At 56.8% G+C, this 15,552-nt stretch overlaps 1 protein-coding gene across 1 annotated transcript; it reads right to left on the reverse strand.

Annotated features, from left to right (window-relative positions):
* Window positions 1–221: 221 nt before the first annotated feature.
* Window positions 222–7,248, reverse strand: LOC135519798 (uncharacterized). Its single transcript, XM_064945010.1, has 6 exons — window positions 7,205–7,248; window positions 6,500–6,788; window positions 6,104–6,412; window positions 4,259–4,870; window positions 3,371–3,647; window positions 222–1,066 (listed from the first exon to the last, which is right to left on the reverse strand). Exons 1-6 carry the CDS (start codon window positions 7,246–7,248, stop codon window positions 222–224), a joined length of 2,376 nt encoding a protein of 791 aa, XP_064801082.1.
* Between the last annotated feature and the right edge of the window lie 8,304 nt (window positions 7,249–15,552).

Genomic DNA, 15,552 nt, shown 5'->3' on the forward strand with positions numbered 1-15,552 from the left:
GAGCTGTAGCTGGGGAGCTGTAGCTGGGGATGAAGCTGGGGAGCTGTAGCTTGGGCTAGGGAGCTGTAGCTGGGGCAGGGGAGATGTAGCTGGGGAGCTGTAGCTGGGGCTGGGGAGCTGTAGCTGGGGCTGAGGCTGGCGAGCTGTAGCTGGGGCTGGGGAGCTGTAGCTGGGGCTGGGGAGCTGTATCTGGGGCTGGAGAGCTGTAGCTGGGGCTGGGGCTAAGGCTGGGGAACTGTAGCTGGGGCTGGGGAGCTGTAGCTGGGGCTAAGGCTGGGGACCTGTAGCTGGGGCTGGGGACCTGTAGCTGGGGACCTGTAGCTGGGACTGGAGACCTGTAGCTGGGGACCTGTAGCTGGGGACCTGTAGCTGGGAATGGGGCTGGGGAGCTGTAGCTGGGACTGAGGAGCTGTAGCTGGGGCTGGGGAGCTGTAGCTGGGGCTGGGGCTGGGGAGCTGTAGCTGGGGCATGGGAGCTGTAGCTGGGGCTAGGGGGCTGTAGCTGGGGAGCTGTAGCTGGGGATGTTGAGCTGGGGCTGGGGAGCTGTAGCTGGGGCTGGGGAGCTGTAGCTGGGGAGATGTAGCTGGGGCTGAGGCTGGGTAGCTGTATATGGGGCTAGGGAGCTGTAGTTGGGGCAGGTGAGATGTAGCTGGGGAGCTGTAGCTGGGGGCTGGGGAGCTGTAGCTGGGGCTGAGGCTGGGTAGCTGTAGCTGGGGCTGGGGAGCTGTAGCTGGGGAGCTGTAGCTGGGGCGTGGGAGCTGTAGCTGGGGCGTGGGAGCTGTAGCTGGGGCTAGGGGGCTGTAGCTGGGGAGCTGTAGCTGGGGATGTTGAGCTGGGGCTGGGGAGCTGTAGCTGGGGCTGGGGAGCTGTAGCTGGGGAGATGTAGCTGGGGCTGAGGCTGGGTAGCTGTATATGGGGCTAGGGAGCTGTAGTTGGGGCAGGTGAGATGTAGCTGGGGAGCTGTAGCTGGGGCTGGGGAGCTGTAGCTGGGTCTGAGGCTGGGTAGCTGTAGCTGGGGCTGGGGAGCTGTAGCTGGGGAGCTGTAGCTGTCGCTGGGGAGCTGTAGCTGTGGTTGGGGCTGGGGAGCTGTAGCTGTAGCTGGGGAGCTGTAGCTGGGGCTGGCGAGCTGTAGCTGGGGTTGGGGAGCTGTAGCTGGGGTTGGGGCTGGGGAGCTGTAACTGGGGTTGGGGAGCTGTAGCTGGGGCTGGGGGGCCTTAGCTGGGGTTGGGGCTGGGGAGCTGTAGCTGGGGTTGGGGCTGGGGAGCTGTAACTGGGGCTGGGGAGCTGTAGCTGGGGCTGGGGAGCTGGAGCTGTTGCTGGGGAGCTGTAGCTGGGAATGGGGCTGGGGAGCTGTAGCTGGGACTGAGGAGCTGTAGTTGGGGCTGGGGAGCTGTAGCTGGGAATGGGGCTGAGGAGCTGTAGCTGGGGCTGGGGAGCTGTACCTGGGGCTGGGGCTGGGGACCTGTAGCTGGGGCTGGGGCTAAGGCTGGGGAACTGTAGCTGGGGCTGGTGAGCTGTAGCTGGGGCTGGGGCTAAGGCTGGGGACCTGTAGCTGGGACTGGGGACCTGTAGCTGGGGACCTGTAGCTGGGGACCTGTAGCTGGGGTTGGGGCTGGGGAGCTGTAACTGGGGCTGGGGAGCTGTAGCTGGGGCTGGGGAGCTGGAGCTGTTGCTGGGGAGCTGTAGCTGGGAATGGGGCTGGGGAGCTGTAGCTGGGACTGAGGAGCTGTAGTTGGGGCTGGGGAGCTGTAGCTGGGAATGGGGCTGAGGAGCTGTAGCTGGGGCTGGGGAGCTGTACCTGGGGCTGGGGCTGGGGACCTGTAGCTGGGGCTGGGGCTAAGGCTGGGGAACTGTAGCTGGGGCTGGTGAGCTGTAGCTGGGGCTGGGGCTAAGGCTGGGGACCTGTAGCTGGGACTGGGGACCTGTAGCTGGGGACCTGTAGCTGGGGACCTGTAGCTGGGGCTGGGGAGCTGTAGCTGGGGCTGGGGAGCTGTATATGGGGCTGGGGACCAGTAGCTGGGGCTGGGGAGCTGTAGCTGGGGCTGGGGCTAAGGCCGGGGAACTGTAGCTGGGGCTGGTGAACTGTAGCTGGGGCTGGGGCTAAGGCTGGGGAACTGTAGCTGGGGCTGGTGAGCTGTAGCTGGGGCTGGGGCTAAGGCTGGGGACCTGTAGCTGGGACTGGGGACCTGTAGCTGGGGACCTGTAGCTGGGGACCTGTAGCTGGGACTAAGGAGCTGTAGCTGGGGCTGAGGAGCTGTAGCTGGGGCTGGGGCTAGGGGGCTGTAGCTGGGGAGCTGTAGCTGGGGATGGTGAGCTGTAGCTGGGGATGGGGAGCTGTAGCTGGGGTTGGGGCTGGGGAGCTGTAGCTGGGGCTGGTGAGCTGTAGCTGGGGCTAAGGCTGGGGAGCTGTAGCTGGGGCTGGGGAGCTGTAGCTGGGGAGCTGTAGCTGGGGATGAAGCTGGGGAGCTGTAGCTTGGGCTAGGGAGCTGTAGCTGGGGCAGGGGAGATGTAGCTGGGGAGCTGTAGCTGGGGCTGGGGAGCTGTAGCTGGGGCTGAGGCTGGCGAGCTGTAGCTGGGGCTGGGGAGCTGTAGCTGGGGCTGGGGAGCTGTATCTGGGGCTGGAGAGCTGTAGCTGGGGCTGGGGCTAAGGCTGGGGAACTGTAGCTGGGGCTGGGGAGCTGTAGCTGGGGCTAAGGCTGGGGACCTGTAGCTGGGGCTGGGGACCTGTAGCTGGGGACCTGTAGCTGGGACTGGGGACCTGTAGCTGGGGACCTGTAGCTGGGGACCTGTAGCTGGGGACCTGTAGCTGGGAATGGGGCTGGGGAGCTGTAGCTGGGGCTGGGGCTGGGGAGCTGTAGCTGGGGCGTGGGAGCTGTAGCTGGGGCTAGGGGGCTGTAGCTGGGGAGCTGTAGCTGGGGATGTTGAGCTGGGGCTGGGGAGCTGTAGCTGGGGCTGGGGAGCTGTAGCTGGGGAGATGTAGCTGGGGCTGAGGCTGGGTAGCTGTATATGGGGCTAGGGAGCTGTAGTTGGGGCAGGTGAGATGTAGCTGGGGAGCTGTAGCTGGGGCTGGGGAGCTGTAGCTGGGGCTGAGGCTGGGTAGCTGTAGCTGGGGCTGGGGAGCTGTAGCTGGGGAGCTGTAGCTGTCGCTGGGGAGCTGTAGCTGTGGTTGGGGCTGGGGAGCTGTAGCTGTAGCTGTAGCTGGGGAGCTGTAGCTGGGGCTGGCGAGCTGTAGCTGGGGTTGGGGAGCTGTAGCTGGGGTTGGGGCTGGGGAGCTGTAACTGGGGTTGGGGAGCTGTAGCTGGGGCTGGGGGCCTTAGCTGGGGTTGGGGCTGGGGAGCTGTAGCTGGGGTTGGGGCTGGGGAGCTGTAACTGGGGCTGGGGAGCTGTAGCTGGGGCTGGGGAGCTGGAGCTGTTGCTGGGGAGCTGTAGCTGGGATTGGGGCTGGGTAGCTGTAACTGGGGTTGGGGAGCTGTAGCTGGGGCTGGGGAGCTGAAGCTGGGGCTGGCGAGCTGTAGCTGGGGCTGGGGAGCTGTAGCTGGGGTTGGGGCTGGGGAGCTGTAACTAGGGTTGGGGAGCTCTAGCTGGGGCTGGGGGGCTGTAGCTGGGGTTGGGGCTGGGGAGCTGTAGCTGGGGCTGGGGAGCTGTAGCTGGGGTTGGGCCTGGGGAGCTGTAGCTGGGGCTGAGGAGCTGTAGCTGGGGTTGGGGCTGGGGAGCTGTAGCTGGGTCTGGGGCTGGGGAGCTGTAGCTGGGGCTGGGGAGCTGTAGCTGGGGTTGGGCCTGGGGAGCTGTAGCTGGGGCTGGGGAGCTGTAGCTGGGGTTGGGGCTGGGGAGCTGTAGCTGGGGTTGGGGAGCTGTAGCTGGGGCTGGGGGGCTGTAGCTGGGGTTGGGGCTGGGGAGCTGTAGCTGGGGCTGGGGAGCAGTAGCTGGGGCTGGGGAGCTGTAGCTTGGGGTGGGGACCTGTAGCTGGGGCTGGGGCTGGGGAGCTGTAGCTGGGGCTGGGGAGCTGTAGCTGGGGCTGGGGAGCTGTAGCTGGGGCTGTAGCTGGGGCTGGGGAGCTGTAGCTGGGAATGGGGCTGGGGAGCCGTAGCTGGGGCTGTAGCTGGGGCTGGGGAGCCGTAGCTGGGGCTGTAGCTGGGGCTGGGGAGCCGTAGCTGTGGCTGGGGAGCTGTAGCTGGGGCTGGGGAGCTGTAGCTGGGGCTGGGGAGCCGTAGCTGGGGCTGGGGAGCTGGGGCTGGGGCTGGGGAGCTGTAGCTGGGGCTGGGGAGCTGTAGTTGGGGCTGGGGAGCTGTAGCTGGGGCTGGGGAGCTGGGGCTGGGGCTGGGGAGCCGTAGCTGGGGCTGTAGCTGGGGCTGGGGAGCTGTAGCTGGGGCTGGGGAGCTGTAGCTGGGGCTGGGGAGCTGGGGCTGGGGCTGGGGAGCCGTAGCTGGGGCAGGGGAGCTGTAGCTGGGGTTGGGGCTGGGGAGCTGTAGCTGGGGCTGGGGAGCTGTAGCTGGGGCTGGGGAGCTGTAGCTGGGGCTGTGGAGCTGTAGCTGGGGCTGGGGAGCTGGGGCTGGGGCTGGGGAGCCGTAGCTGGGGCTGTAGCTGGGGCTGTGGAGCTGTAGCTGGGGCTGGGGAGCTGTAGCTGGGGCTGGGGAGCTGTAGCTGGGGCTGGGGAGCTGGTGCTGGGGCTGGGGAGCTGGGGCGGTGGCTGGGGAGCGTAGCTGGGGCTGTAGCTGGGGCTGTGGAGCTGTAGCTGGGGCTGGGGAGCTGTAGCTGGGGCTGGGGAGCTGGGGCTGGGGCTGGGGAGCCGTAGCTGGGGCTGTAGCTGGGGAGCTGTAGCTGGGGCTGGGGAGCTGTAGCTGGGGCTGGGGAGCTGTAGCTGGGGCTGTAGCTGGGGCTGGGGAGCTGTAGCTGGGGCTGGGGAGCTGGTGCTGGGGCTGGGGAGCTGTAGCTGGGGCTGGGGAGCTGGTGCTGGGGCTGGGGAGCCGTAGCTGGGGCTGTAGCTGGGGCTGGGGAGCTGTAGCTGGGGCTGGGGAGCTGTAGCTGGGGCTGGGGAGCTGTAGCGGGGGCTGGGGAGCTGTAGCTGGGGCTGGGGAGCTGTAGCTGGGGCTGGGGAGCTGTAGCTGGGGCTGGGGAGCTGTAGCTGGGGCTGGGGAGCTGGTGCTGGGGCTGGGGAGCCGTAGCTGGGGCTGTAGCTGGGGCTGGGGAGCTGTAGCTGGGGTTGGGGCTGGGGAGCTGTAGCTGCGGCTGGGGCTGGGGAGCTGTGGCTGGGGCTGGGGAGCTGTAGCTGGGGCTGGGGAGCTGGTGCTGGGGCTGGGGAGCTGTAGCTGGGGCTGGGGAGCTGTAGCTGGGGTTGGGGCTGGGGAGCTGTAGCTGGGGCTGGGGCTGGGGAGCTGTGGCTGGGGCTGGGGAGCTGTAGCTGGGGCTGGGGAGCTGGTGCTGGGGCTGGGGAGCCGTAGCTGGGGCTGTAGCTGGGGCTGCGGAGCTGTAGCTGGGGCCGGGGCTGGGGAGCTGTAGCTGGGGCTGGGGCTGGTGAGCTGTAGCTGGGGCTGGGGCTGGGGAGCTGTAGCTGGGGCTGTAGCTGGGGCTGGGGAGCTGTAGCTGGGGCTGGGGAGCTGGTGCTGGGGCTGGGGAGCCGTAGCTGGGGCTGTAGCTGGGGCTGGGGAGCTGTAGCTGGGGCTGGGGAGCTGTAGCTGGGGTTGGGGCTGGGGAGCTGTAGCTGGGGCTGGGGCTGGGGAGCTGTGGCTGGGGCTGGGGAGCTGTAGCTGGGGCTGGGGAGCTGGTGCTGGGGCTGGGGAGCCGTAGCTGGGGCTGTAGCTGGGGCTGGGGAGCTGTAGCTGGGGCCGGGGCTGGGGAGCTGTAGCTGGGGCTGGGGAGCTGTAGCTGGGGTTGGGGCTGGGGAGCTGTAGCTGGGTCTGGGGCTGGGGAGCTGTAGCTGGGGCTGGGGCTGGGGAGCTGTAGCTGGGGCTGTAGCTGGGGCTGGGGAGCTGTAGCTGGGGCTGGGGAGCTGGTGCTGGGGCTGGGGAGCCGTAGCTGGGGCTGTAGCTGGGGCTGGGGAGCTGTAGCTGGGGCTGGGGAGCTGTAGCTGGGGTTGGGGCTGGGGAGCTGTAGCTGGGGCTGGGGCTGGGGAGCTGTGGCTGGGGCTGGGGAGCTGTAGCTTGGGCTGGGGAGCTGGTGCTGGGGCTGGGGAGCCGTAGCTGGGGCTGTAGCTGGGGCTGGGGAGCTGTAGCTGGGGCTGGGGAGCTGTAGCTGGGGTTGGGGCTGGGGAGCTGTAGCTGGGGCTGGGGCTGGGGAGCTGTGGCTGGGGCTGGGGAGCTGTAGCTGGGGCTGGGGAGCTGGTGCTGGGGCTTGGGAGCCGTAGCTGGGGCTGTAGCTGGGGCTGGGGAGCTGTAGCTGGGGCTGGGGAGCTGTAGCTGGGGCTGGGGAGCTGTAGCTGGGGCTGGGGCTGGGGAGCTGTAGCTGGGGCTGGGGAGCTGTAGCTGGGGTTGGGCCTGGGGAGCTGTAGCTGAGGCTGGGGAGCTGTAGCTGGGGCTGGGGAGCTGTAGCTGGGGCTGGGGAGCTGGTGCTGGGGCTGGGGAGCCGTAGCTGGGGCTGTAGCTGGGGCTGGGGAGCTGTAGCTGGGGCCGGGGCTGGGGAGCTGTAGCTGGGGCTGAGGCTGAAGTTGTGGGCTGGGGCTGGGGTTGCTTGGGGCTTGGGACTGGATTTCCAGTAAATGGTGGTCCTGCGAGGAGCTGTGGTAGACGGTGGCTAACCAGTTTGTAGTAATTACAGGGCTTCTTTTAGACTGCCGGGCCCGGCCTGGCTTTGGCCTGGATTCAGGGAAATCACATCCCAGATGGTACTCTTAAAATTAAAACCAAGAAAATCCACCATAAAAGTATGATGGGTCAACTACTGCTGCTGAAGGACAGAGTCCTCTCTTCTACTTTCTTTTAATTCAAGTCATTTACACTAACACTGTGATCTGTGAGAAACACATTTGTTGACATTGTAACGTCAATGGAGACACCTTTGCTTTTCCTACAGTATGTACATCCCTAACTAATTAGAGGAGAAAATATACAATGCATTTGACAGTTTTGTTTTGCTTGTCTTCAAGGTCTGGTTGCTATGCATGTTGCTATCAAGTGACCGGTCACGTCCCTATCATATTAGCCACTACTTTCATTAGAGATATTCAGCATACACTGTAGATAAAGAAGCTATTGCCTTAGGTCGCGCATACCATGTCACAAACATCAGAGTGTTGTACAGCTGTAGGATCTTCATTTGATCACTCTTTTGTTGCTGAGAACCACAGGAAATGCAGATGAGCTTTGTGATTTACATAAATTCACTGAAAACCCACACTAACACATGGTTATAATAACTGTATTGCACTTTTTATATTAACAACATTGCACCTACATATGTCCAGCTAATAGCCTTAGCACCGATCAAGCAACATTATGGACTAAACGTTCAAATGTTCTGTTGCTGCAGGATTATTTTGGTCAAACAATATAAGACATAGGTCAAATTATGATCCTACATCTGTACATAAAAGAACATAATCTGTGTTAGATGAATGAGTATCATATGTATCCACTTCTAAAGTAGTCCAAGAGTAATTCTGGAAAGGAAGATGAAACACTAACAAGGAAGGAGAAGAGCACAAATATTTAAGGAGGAAACTGTTTTTTTAACTCTGTTTAATGTTTCCACATGAGAGACCTGCCTACAGTCACCTAACCACTGGAGTTTCCCCGAGGTTGGAACAAAGCGGTTAAAAACTGGCAGCAGGCAGGCTGTGAGCTAGCTAGCTTGCTTTCCACACAGCAGCACTGCCCTAACTGAATATGCACTAGGGCGCTAGCTAGCTGCATTCTGCTGAGTACTTCTAAGGAGATTAGAGCGTGGGACTGTCTGCAGCCCTGCAGATTGTCAGCAACCAGGGAGAGAGAGGATACACGATGCACCAAATGAATTCTCAACAACTGCAGTACAAACAAAGCTGTGGCCAATTAGGGCTCTGTGAACAGACAGTGCACCGCTAGACCAGACCATTGTCTTAACAGCACTCAGGGAGAAAATAAACACAGGCCAGCAAGGTTAAAGATTGAAAGGCTGGGATTCAATCTAATTTTTTTACCTTTATTTAACTAGGCAAGACAGTTTAGAACAAATTCTTATTTTCAATGACAGCCTAAGAACAGTGGGTTAACTGCCTGTTCAGGGGCAGAACAACAGATTTGTACCTTGTCAGCTCAGGGATTTGAACCTTACAACCTTGCAGTTTCTAGTCCAATGCTCTAACCACTAGGCTACCCTGCCGCCCCAATCTAAGGCATGCTATAGGGCAGAGCACTGTATAGCTAGCTGACGATGGCCTTTAAAAACATTTTCCCCAACGTTCTCAGATCGCATTCTGAGATTGATAATAATTGATGCTGCGCATTCCACATTCCGGCTCAACCGTGAATTACCTTTAAAACTCTAACTCTAGTTCTGTTAATGTGTGCTGTGATAAGCAGTGGAGGAAAGTACTTAAGTAAAAATACTTTACTTTACTATTTATATTTTTTGACTACTTTTAGTTTTACTCCACTACATTCCTAAAGATAATCATGAACTTTTTACTCTATACATTTTCCCTGACACCCAAAAGTACTCATTTAGAATGCTTAGCACATTTTGAATGCTTAGCAGGACAGGAAAATGGTCCAATTCACACACTTATCAAGAGAACATCCCTGGTCATCCCTACTGCCTCTGATCTGACGGACTCACTAAACACACATGCTTTGTTTGTAAATGATGTCTGAGTGTTGGAGTGTCCAGCACTGGTGATAAGTGTGAGTGAGCACTGAAGTCCAGATGTGATCATCCAATCATCTGGTAAAAGAAGATTGTCTTAGCGGACTATTGTGATATCATCAATCTATGGTTGATGGTTAATGACTCATTGCACATGAAATAATAACTCGTATCCTTTGGATTCCTGTTATGATATTTCTTATACCCATTGCACTTCATATCATTCTCACCTCAAAATCATCCCCTTCTAGCTTCTTCACTCAACCCTGATTCAATGATCACTACTAGCCCTAGTAGTTCCACCATGGATGTGTCCTAAATGGCAGCCTATTACCTCTTCCCTATATGATGCACTGTATTACTTTTGACAAGGTCCCTTCTGTAGTACTACACAATATAGGGAATAGGGTGTCATTTGGGACACACCCATGTGACAAGTACAGGTATTGATAGGGTACCGCCTATCTCTCACACACTAAATCATCCTTTAGCCTATGACAAACTAGGCCTGAGCTAACCATCACTACCACTACTACTACCACCACAACCACCACCACCACTACTACTACCACCACCACCACCACCACCACGACTACTACCACCACAACCACCACCAACACTACTACTACCACCACCAAATCAAATCAAATCAAATTTCATTTGTCACATACACATGGTTAGCAGATGTTAATGCAAGTGTAGCGAAATGCTTGTGCTTCTAGTTCCGACAATTCAGTAATAACAAACAAGTAATCTAACTAACAATTCCAAAACTACTAATACACAAGTGTAAGGGGATAAAGAATATGTACATAAAGATATATGAATGAGTGATGGTACAGAGCAGCATAGGCAAGATACAGTAGATGGTATTGTGTCATGTCTTGTTATGTCTGTTCCTGTCCTTTCTCTTCACTCTCTCTCTCTGCTGGTCTTTTTAGGTTACCTTCTCTGTCTCTCATTCTTCAGCTGTTCTACATCTCCTCTAACTAGCTCATTCACTCTTTCACACCTGTTCTTTCTTCCCCCTCTGATTAGGTCTCTATTTCTTTCTCTGTTCCTGCTACTTTCAGTGTCTGATTCTTGTTTGTGTTTTTTGATGCCAGAAGCAAGCTGTCGTCTCGTTTGCTTCCACCTTGTCCTGTCCTGTCGGAGTCTGCCTGGCAGGTGCCACCTGCACTATACTAACGTTATTTTGTTCCGCTGACAACGTTGGAAGAGGATTTATGCCATTCCTGTTTTTTCATTAAAGAACTCTGTTTTCTGTTAAAACCGCTTTTGGGTCTTCACTCAAGTTCATACCAGAAGAATCAGACCAAGAATGGACCCAGCGGCTCCGGACCCTTTTCACTCCGCCGTCGAGATCCAGGGAGCGATGCTAGGCAGACACGAGGAGGAATTGTCTGCTGCTCGACATGCCGTTGAGACCCTGGCCGTCCAAGTCTCCGACCTCACAAGACAGGTTCACCAACTCCACCTCGATCCACCGCCCACTTCCAGGGTTTCCGAGTCTCCGGAGCCCAGGATCAACAACCCGCCGTGTTACTCTGGGGAGCCCACTGAGTGCCGCTCATTCCTCACTCAGTGTGATGTGGTGTTCTCTCTCCAGCCCAACACTTACTCCAGGAGCGCAGCCCGCATCGCCTACGTCATTTCTCTCCTTACCGGACGGGCGCGTGAGTGGGGCACGGCAGTCTGGGAGGCGAGGGCTGAGTGTATTAACCAGTATCAAGACTTTAAGGAGGAGATGATACGGGTTTTTGACCGTTCTGTTTTTGGGGAGGAGGCTTCCAGGGCCCTGTCTTCCCTATGTCAGGGGAATCGATCCATAACGGATTATTCTATTGAGTTTCGCACTCTCGCTGCCTCAAGTGACTGGAACGAGCCGGCTTTGCTCGCTCGTTTTCTGGAGGGTCTCCTCGTCGAGGTTAAGGACGAGATCCTCTCCCGGGAGGTTCCTTCCAGTCTGGACTCCTTAATAGCTCTCGCTATTCGCATAGAGCGACGGTTTGATCTTCGTCGCCGAGCTCGAGGAAAGGAGCTCGCGTTCTCCGCTGCTCCCCTCTCCACATCACTGCCACCTGCCGCATCACTGCCACCCTCCTCCGCCGGCTCGGATGCTGAGCCTATGCAGCTGGGGGTATCCGCATCTCGGCCAAGGAGAAGGAACGGAGAATCACCAATCGCCTCTGTCTCTACTGCGGCTCCGCTGGTCATTTTGTCACCTCATGTCCAGTAAAAGCCAGAGCTCATCAGTAAGAGGAGGGCTACTGGTGAGCGCAACTACTCAGGCCTCTCCTTCTGGATCACGCACTACTTTTCCGGTCCATCTCCGCTGGCCCGGTTCATCTGCTTCCTGCAGTGCCTTGATAGACTCTGGGGCGGAGGGCTGTTTTATGGACGAGACCTGGGCTCGGGAACATGACATTCCTCTCAGACAGTTAGGGGAGCCCACGGCCTTGTTCGCTTTAGATGGTAGTTCTCTCCCCAAGATTCAGCGTGAGACGCTGCCTTTAACCCTCACTGTCTCTGGTAATCATAGCGAAACCATTTCTTTTTTAATTTTTCGTTCACCTTTTACACCTGTTGTTTTGGGTCATCCCTGGCTAGTGCGCCATAACCCTTCTATTAATTGGTCTAGTAATACTATCCTATCCTGGAATGTTTCTTGTCATGTAACCTGTTTAATGTCTGCTATCCCTCCTGTTTCCTCTGTCTCTACTTCACAGGAGGAGCCTGGCGATTTGACAGGGGTGCCGGAGGAGTATCACGATCTGCGCACGGTGTTCAGTCGTTCCAAGGCCACTTCTCTCCCTCCACACCGGTCGTATGACTGTAGTATTGATCTCCTTCCGGGAACTACTCCCCCGGGGTAGATTATACTCTCTGTCGGCTCCCGAACGTAAGGCTCTCGAGGATTATTTGTCGGTTTCGCTCAACGCCGGTACCATTGTCTCCTCCTCCTCTCCCGCCGGAGCGGGGTTTTTTTGTTCAGAAGAAGGACGGGTCCCTGCGCCCATGCGTGGATTATCGAGGGCTGAATGACATAACAGTTAAGAATCGTTATCCGCTTCCTCTTATGTCTTCAGCCTTCGAGATCCTGCAGGGAGCCAGGTTTTTCACCAAATTGGACCTTCGTAACGCCTACCATCTCGTGCGCATCAGGGAGGGGGGACGAGTGGAAGACGGCGTTTAACACTCCGTTAGGGCACTTTGAATACCGGGTTCTTCCTTTCGGCCTCGTTAACGCTCCAGCTGTCTTTCAGGCACTAGTTAACGACGTCCTGAGAGACATGCTGAACATTTTTGTTTTCGTTTACATGGACGATATCCTGATTTTTTTCTCCGTCTCTCTCGATTCATGTTCAGCACGTGCGACGCGTCCTCCAGCGCCTTTTGGAGAACTGTCTTTATGTGAAGGCTGAGAAGTGCATTTTTCATGCCGCCTCTGTCCCTTTTCTCGGTTCCGTTATTTCCACTGAGGGCATTAAGATGGATCCCGCTAAGGTTCAGGCTGTCATTGATTGGCCCGTTCCTAAGTCACGCGTCGAGCTGCAGCGCTTTCTGGGCTTCGCTAATTTCTATCGTCGTTTCATCCGTAATTTCGGTCAGGTGGCAGCTCCCCTCACAGCCCTTACTTCTGTTAAGACGTGCTTTAAGTGGTCCGTTTCCGCCCAGGGAGCTTTTGATCTTCTTAAGAATCGTTTTACATCCGCTCCTATTCTTGTTACACCTGACATCTCTAGCCAGTTTGTTGTTGAGGTTGACGCGTCAGAGGTGGGCGTGGGAGCCATTCTTTCTCAGCGCTCTCTCTGACGGCAAGGTCCATCCTTGCGCGTTTTTCTCTCATCGCTTATCGCCGTCAGAACGTAACTATGATGTTGGTAATCGCGAACTGCTCGCCATCCGCTTAGCCCTAGGCGAATGGCGACAGTGGTTGGAGGGGGCGACCGTTCCTTTTGTCGTTTGGACTGACCATAGGAACCTTGAGTACATCCGTTCAGCCAAACGACTTAATGCGCGTCAGGCTCGTTGGGCTCTGTTTTTCGCTCGTTTCGAGTTTGTTATTTCTTATCGTCCGGGCTCAAAAAACACCAAGCCTGATGCTTTATCTCGTCTCTTCAGTTCTTCTGAGGTCTCCACCGACCCCGAGGGGATTCTCCCTGACGGGCGTGTTGTCGGGTTGACTGTCTGGGGAATTGAGAGGCAGGTAAAGCAAGCACTCGCTCACACTCCGTCGCCGCGAGCTTGTCCTAAGAACCTTCTGTTCGTTCCCGTTCCTACTCGTCCGGCCGTTCTTAAGTGGGCCCACTCTGCCAAGTTAGCCGGCCACCCCGGCGTTCGGGGTACGCTCGCTTCCATTCGCCAGCGTTTCTGGTGGCCCACTCGGGAACGTGACGCGCGTCGATTTGTCGCCGCTTGTTCGGTCTGCGCGCAGACTAAATCTGGGAACTCTCCTCCTGCCGGCCGTCTCAGACCGCTTCCCATTCCCTCTCGACCGTGGTCTCACATCGCTTTAGATTTTATCACCGGACTGCCTTCATCAGCGGGGAAGACAGTTATTCTTACGGTTGTCGATAGATTCTCTAAGGCGGCTCATTTCATTCCTCTCGATAAGCTCCCTTCTGCTAAGGAGACGGCTCAGATCATTATCGAGAATGTTTTCCGAATTCATGGCCTTCCGTCTGACGTCGTTTCCGACAGAGGCCCGCAGTTCACGTCTCAATTTTGGAGGGAGTTTTGCCGTTTGATTGGGGCTTCCGTCAGTCTCTCGTCCGGCTTTCATCCCCAGTCTAACGGTCAAGCCGAACGGGCCAATCAGACTGTTGGTCGCATTTTACGCAGTCTTTCTTTTCGTAACCCTGCGTCTTGGTCAGAACAGCTCCCTGGGCAGAGTACGCCCACAACTCGCTTCCCTCGTCTGCTACCGGTCTATCCCCTTTTCAGTGTAGCCTCGGGTACCAGCCTCCGCTGTTCTCATCTCAGCTCGCCGAGTCCTGCGTTCCCTCCGCTCAGGCTTTTGTCCAGCGTTGCGAGCGCACCTGGAAGGGGGTCAGGTCGGCACTTTGCCGTAATAGGGCGCAGACTGTGAGGGCCGCTAATAAGCGTAGGACCAAGAGTCCTAGATATTGTTGCGGTCAGAGAGTATGGCTCTCCACTCAGAACCTTCCCCTTAAGACAGCTTCTCGCAAGTTGGCCCCGCGGTTCATTGGTCCGTTCCGTATTTCCCAGGTCATTAATCCTGTCGCAGTGCGACTTCTTCTCCCGCGCTATCTTCGTCGCGTTCACCCGGTCTTCCATGTCTCCTGTGTTAAGCCCGTTCTTCGCGCCCCGCTCGTCCCCCCCCCCATCCTTGTCGAGGGCGCACCCATCTACAGGGTTCGTAAGATTTTGGACATGCGCCCTCGGGGCCGTGGTCATCAGTACCTAGTGGATTGGGAGGGGTACGGTCCTGAGGAGAGGAGTTGGGTTCCCTCTCGGGACGTGCTGGACCGTTCGCTGATCGATGATTTCCTCCGTTGCCGCCAGGTTTCCTCCTCGAGTGCGCCAGGAGGCGCTCGGTGAGTGGGGGGGGGTACTGTCATGTCTTGTTATGTCTGTTCCTGTCCTTTCTCTTCACTCTCTCTCTCTGCTGGTCTTTTAGGTTACCTTCTCTGTCTCTCATTCTTCAGCTGTTCTACATCTCCTCTAACTAGCTCATTCACTCTTTCACACCTGTTCTCTCTTCCCCCTCTGATTAGGTCTCTATTTCTTTCTCTGTTCCTGCTACTTTCAGTGTCTGATTCTTGTTTGTGTTTTTTGATGCCAGAAGCAAGCTGTCGTCTCGTTTGCTTCCACCTTGTCCTGTCCTGTCGGAGTCTGCCTGGCAGGTGCCACCTGCACTATACTAACGTTCTTTTGTTCCGCTGACAACGTTGGAAGAGGATTTATGCCATTCCTGTTTTTTCATTAAAGAACTCTGTTTTCTGTTAAAACCGCTTTTGGGTCTTCACTCAAGTTCATAACAGTATTGAGTACAGTATATACATATGAGATGAGTATGTAAACAAAGTGGCATAGTTAAAGTGGCTAGTGATACATGTATTACATAAAGAAGCAGTAGATGATATAGAGTACAGTATATACGTATACATATGAGATGAATAATGTAGGGTATGTAAACATTATATTAGGTAGCATTGTTTAAAGTGGATAGTGATATATTTCCCATCATTTCCCATCAATTCCCATTATTAAAGTGGCTGGAGTTGAGTCAGTGTGTTGGCAGCAGCCACTCAATGTTAGTGGTTGCTGTTTAACAGTCTGACGGGCTTGAGATAGAAGCTGTTTTTCAGTCTCTCGATCCCAGCTTTGATGCACCTGTACTGACCTCGCCTTCTGGATGATAGCGGGGTGAACAGGCAGTGGCTCGGGTGGTTGTTGTCCTTGATGATCTTTATGGCCTTCCTGTGACATCGGGTGGTGTAGGTGTCCTGGAGGGCAGGTAGTTTGCCCCCGGTGATGCGTTGTGCAGACCTCACTACCCTCTGGAGAGCCTTACGGTTGCGGGCGGAGCAGTTGCCATACCAGGCGGTGATACAGCCCGCCAGGATGTTCTCGATTGTGCATCTGTAGAAGTTTGTGAGTGCTTTTGGTGACAAGCCAAATTTCTTCAGCCTCCTGAGGTTGAAGAGGCGCTGCTGCGCCTTCTTCACGATGCTGTCTGTGTGGGTGGACCAATTCAGTTTGTCTGTGATGTGTATGCCGAGGAACTTAAAACTTACGACCCTCTCCACT

This window comes from Oncorhynchus masou, chromosome 29 (assembly GCF_036934945.1).
Source record: "Oncorhynchus masou masou isolate Uvic2021 chromosome 29, UVic_Omas_1.1, whole genome shotgun sequence".
Classification (NCBI taxonomy): domain Eukaryota; kingdom Metazoa; phylum Chordata; class Actinopteri; order Salmoniformes; family Salmonidae; genus Oncorhynchus; species Oncorhynchus masou.

Coding starts and splice junctions, on each gene's coding strand:
- LOC135519798 (XM_064945010.1), bottom strand. CDS start 7,248: ATGAAGATCCTACAGCTGTACAACACTCTGATGTTTGTGACATG. Junction 3,648..4,258: donor GCCCCAACTACAGCTCCCCA/GCCCCAGCTACA, acceptor GCCCAACCCCAG/CTACAGCTCCCCAGCCCCAG. Junction 1,067..3,370: donor GCTACAGCTCCCCAGCCCCA/GTTACAGCTCCC, acceptor CCCCAACCACAG/CTACAGCTCCCCAGCGACAG.